This window comes from Belonocnema kinseyi, chromosome 1 (assembly GCF_010883055.1).
Source record: "Belonocnema kinseyi isolate 2016_QV_RU_SX_M_011 chromosome 1, B_treatae_v1, whole genome shotgun sequence".
NCBI lineage: Eukaryota > Metazoa > Arthropoda > Insecta > Hymenoptera > Cynipidae > Belonocnema > Belonocnema kinseyi.
This window is the reverse complement of record NC_046657.1, coordinates 16,961,743-16,965,243: the sequence shown is the minus strand read 5'-3', so window position 1 is coordinate 16,965,243 and position 3,501 is coordinate 16,961,743. Positions and strand designations below refer to the sequence as shown.

At 28.3% G+C, this 3,501-nt stretch overlaps 1 protein-coding gene across 3 annotated transcripts in view; it reads right to left on the bottom strand.

The window, feature by feature from the left end:
* LOC117169109 (general odorant-binding protein 71) overlaps positions 1 to 3,501 on the bottom strand; it is a 7,575-nt gene that overhangs the window by 3,363 nt on the left and 711 nt on the right. For all 3 annotated transcript variants that reach the window (XM_033355282.1, XM_033355272.1, XM_033355265.1), the window contains exon 2: positions 944 to 1,167. In XM_033355282.1, coding sequence (XP_033211173.1) covers positions 944 to 1,113 — 170 coding nt within the window. In that variant the 5' untranslated portion in view covers positions 1,114 to 1,167. The remainder of the gene's footprint in view (positions 1 to 943; positions 1,168 to 3,501) is intronic.

The window sequence follows — 3,501 nt, the reverse complement described above, 5'->3', positions numbered from 1 at the left end:
AACAGCAGGGCAGAAGCCATTATACAGGGGTATTTTCATATTTCGCGCCTTTAAAGTTTCAATCGGATTGGCCATTCCGTCAAGTCCGTGCATCTTCGGATCAAGTTTATGATAGTTTCCATGGTTGTGTTCGAAACTTCAAACGGATACAAGAGTAAAAACATTATAGGTTATGTTATATAGTAATTACAAATAATAAAAGTGTTTAATTAATAATGAAGTGAGACATGTGAACTGAGAAGTAAACGTAATTTTTTTCTTTGCTAATACCATTATAGAATAGCTGCTCAGTGACAAATACTATAAAATAGTAATAATATTCTGCGCTTCCAGTGGGCGAAGAGTGAATGGTGTTTAACGCTTATTTTTACTGGATAAAAAAAGGTATGTTATGAATAGACAGGATATGTTTTTAATAAAGTGAATGAAATATTACATGCGTAAACTTTAAATTGACATTTCTTATATTTACTGACAGCGACTAGGGCAAACAGGTGAATCTGAACATAACCGCTTGAAGATTCTAACGCAACCATGGAAACTCTCATAAACTTGATCCGAAGATGTACGGACTTGGCCGAATGGCCGATCCGAATGCAACTTTAAAGGCGCGAAATATGAAAATACCCCTGTATAATGGCTTCTCCCCTGCTATTGTGCAATTCGGGTAGCATTCAACTGGTGATGTATGTAAGCCCCAGCGGGTCCACCCTGTATATATATATGATCAAAAAATAATTCACAAACGAAATGTTTGCAAAATTACACTTTTTGTAATTTCTTTTAAAAAAAGGCAGTTCTTTTTGTTTTATTGAAAGGGATTAGCTAGATAGAATACAAAAAAATTAGAACAAAAGGTTTAAATAAATATTTTTAATATTGTCATGAATGTTATTTACGAACAAGTTATGTTTAAAATAATAGGGACAAAAAAATGAATTACCGATTATTGGATCCATATCCAGAGGAATAAGTGTTGTTTTTATGACTAACTCCGGATAAAAATCTTTTATCGAACATATCTTCATCAGAATCTGATTCATCTGAATTACTTTCATTCGAATAATCTGCATTTCTTCCATTATTCGAATTTCTTCTTCGACAAGTTTGCATTACTTTTCGAAATTTCTCATTTGATTGTTGATTTCCAGTTCGACATCTCAGTGCCTGAAAAAATGTTATTAATCTTTTTTATTATGGTTATTTTCCATACTTACCCGATTCTTCCCGTTCACGAACATTAAGGTTATTTTCCTCTTAATCGATTCTTGCCGTTCTCGAAAAATAAAATTTTCGAATAATAAAATTTCAAAATAATAACAATTTACAAATACTAAAATTTTCTGAATTGGTAAATGCCCGAATAACAAAATTCTCTATGTGGAAATTTCGTTAAAAATATAATTCCGGAACAGTTTATTTCAAATTTAGAAAAAAGTGACCCCAAAATAGACTTTTTTTTTCGCCTATTTTTTGGACCTTGCTGGCGACCTGATGAAAAAATATAAAAATATGTGACAGGTATTAAATCACTCTTGATTAAAAATCAAAATGAGCATCGTTTTTCGTTTCTTAATTTTTTTTAAATTACCCCTATTTAGGGGATGAGAAGACCCCCAAAAAAATTAAGAAATAGAAAATACCACTCATTATAAAATCATTTTTTCTTGATTGATAATGGGTTAATGCGGGTTAAAAATTCACCCAAAGATCTCTCATGGGATATTTTTTTCTCAGGTCGCTAGGGAGTTCAGAAAAATAGGCTAACTTTGGGGTCATTATTTTTACTTTTCTTAATGTTTTAGGGACGATTCCACTCAATGGGAGATCTTTCGGGTGAATTTTTAATTCATTTCAACCCCTTATTATTCAAGAAAAAATAATTTTATAATTAGTGGTATTTTCTATTTTTAAATTTTTTGGGGTGTTCTCAACCCCTAAATGGGGACAATTTTTTGAACTTTTTAAGAAACTAAAAACTATTCTCATTTTGATTTTAAATGACGAGTAATTTGATACCTGTAACATATTTTTATATTTTTTCACGAGGTCCCTAGAGAGGTCAGAAAAATAGGCGAACTTTGGCGTCACTCTTTTCGATTAATAAAATTCCCGGACAGTTTATTATATTACCGAATTGGAAAATTTTTCGAATAATAAAATATCCGAATAATAAAATTGTCCAATAGTAAAATTTCCTAATATTATAATTCCCGAACTGGGAAATTCCCGTATAATAAAATTTCCGAATAAAAAAATTTCCGATTTCGAAAATTCCCGAATAATAAAATTCTCGAACAGTTTATTATAATACTAAATTGGAAAATTGCCAAATAATAAAATTCCTGGCAGTTTATAATATTACCGAGTTTGAAAATTCACGAAAGAAAATTACTGATCTTTAAAATACCCGAATATAAACAATTAAAATTGTTATTGTAATAACTTAATCAATTTTATAGATAGAAAGAAAAATTTAAATACAGGAATTTTATAATTTAGCTATTTCATAATTCGGATATTTTCTGTTGGGAGATTTCCAATTCGGGAATTTTATAGTGTTGAGCATCTTGTTTTTTTGGGATTTTTCCAGTCTTTATTTATGATTTAAAAAAAGCATCTCTTTGTGGTTAAAGTAAATTCTTTTTTTTTTATTGAAAATTTGACCCTTTGGTTCAAAAATAATCTCTTTTGGGAGAAAATTAAACTCTTTTATTTTAAATGCAATATTTTATGACTTAACATTTATTTAAAAAATCTATCTTCGAATTCTATCTATCTTTCTCTTTCAGAACTTTGCCTATTTCCGTAGTTTTGAGAGGATTTCGGGCTGTATAGTTTGTAAAATATTATATAAAAATAATAAAATAAGAATCAAAATAATATCAAACATAATATTTTTTTATGTTTTGTGTGTTATTTTAAGTATTTACAAAATGAGATTGAAATAGATTTGAATCTTCATGCTAAAAACGTATTTTCAGATAACTGGTGAAACCATTGATTTTTAACAAAGTGATTGAATTCTCTATAAAATAATTAAATTTTCTCAACCAGAAATGGTATTATAAAACGCCAATTTTTAACAAAATAGTTACATTATCAACAACATAATTAAATTTTCAACATAGTAGTAAAATTTTCAATATAATAGTTGAATTTTTAACAAAATAATTGAATTATCAAGGAAATAATTGAGTTTTCTACCCACAAAGGTGAATTTTCAATTAAATGATCAGTTCGTCAGTGGTATTTTCATAATCAAAAGATGAATTTTTCAGAATATAGTTGAATTTGTAATCTAAAAGAACGAATTTTCTATTTAAAAAATGCGAATTTTCAACAAAACAGTTAAATTTTCAGTAAAGGAATTAAATTTACAACATAATAGTTCAATATCTTTAAGGGCATGTGACACAGCTAAATACCTATATTACCGGCCTCACTTTTTCCGTTCACTGAATGTTTTTTTGAACCTAAGAACTTTTTTTGTAAATAAAA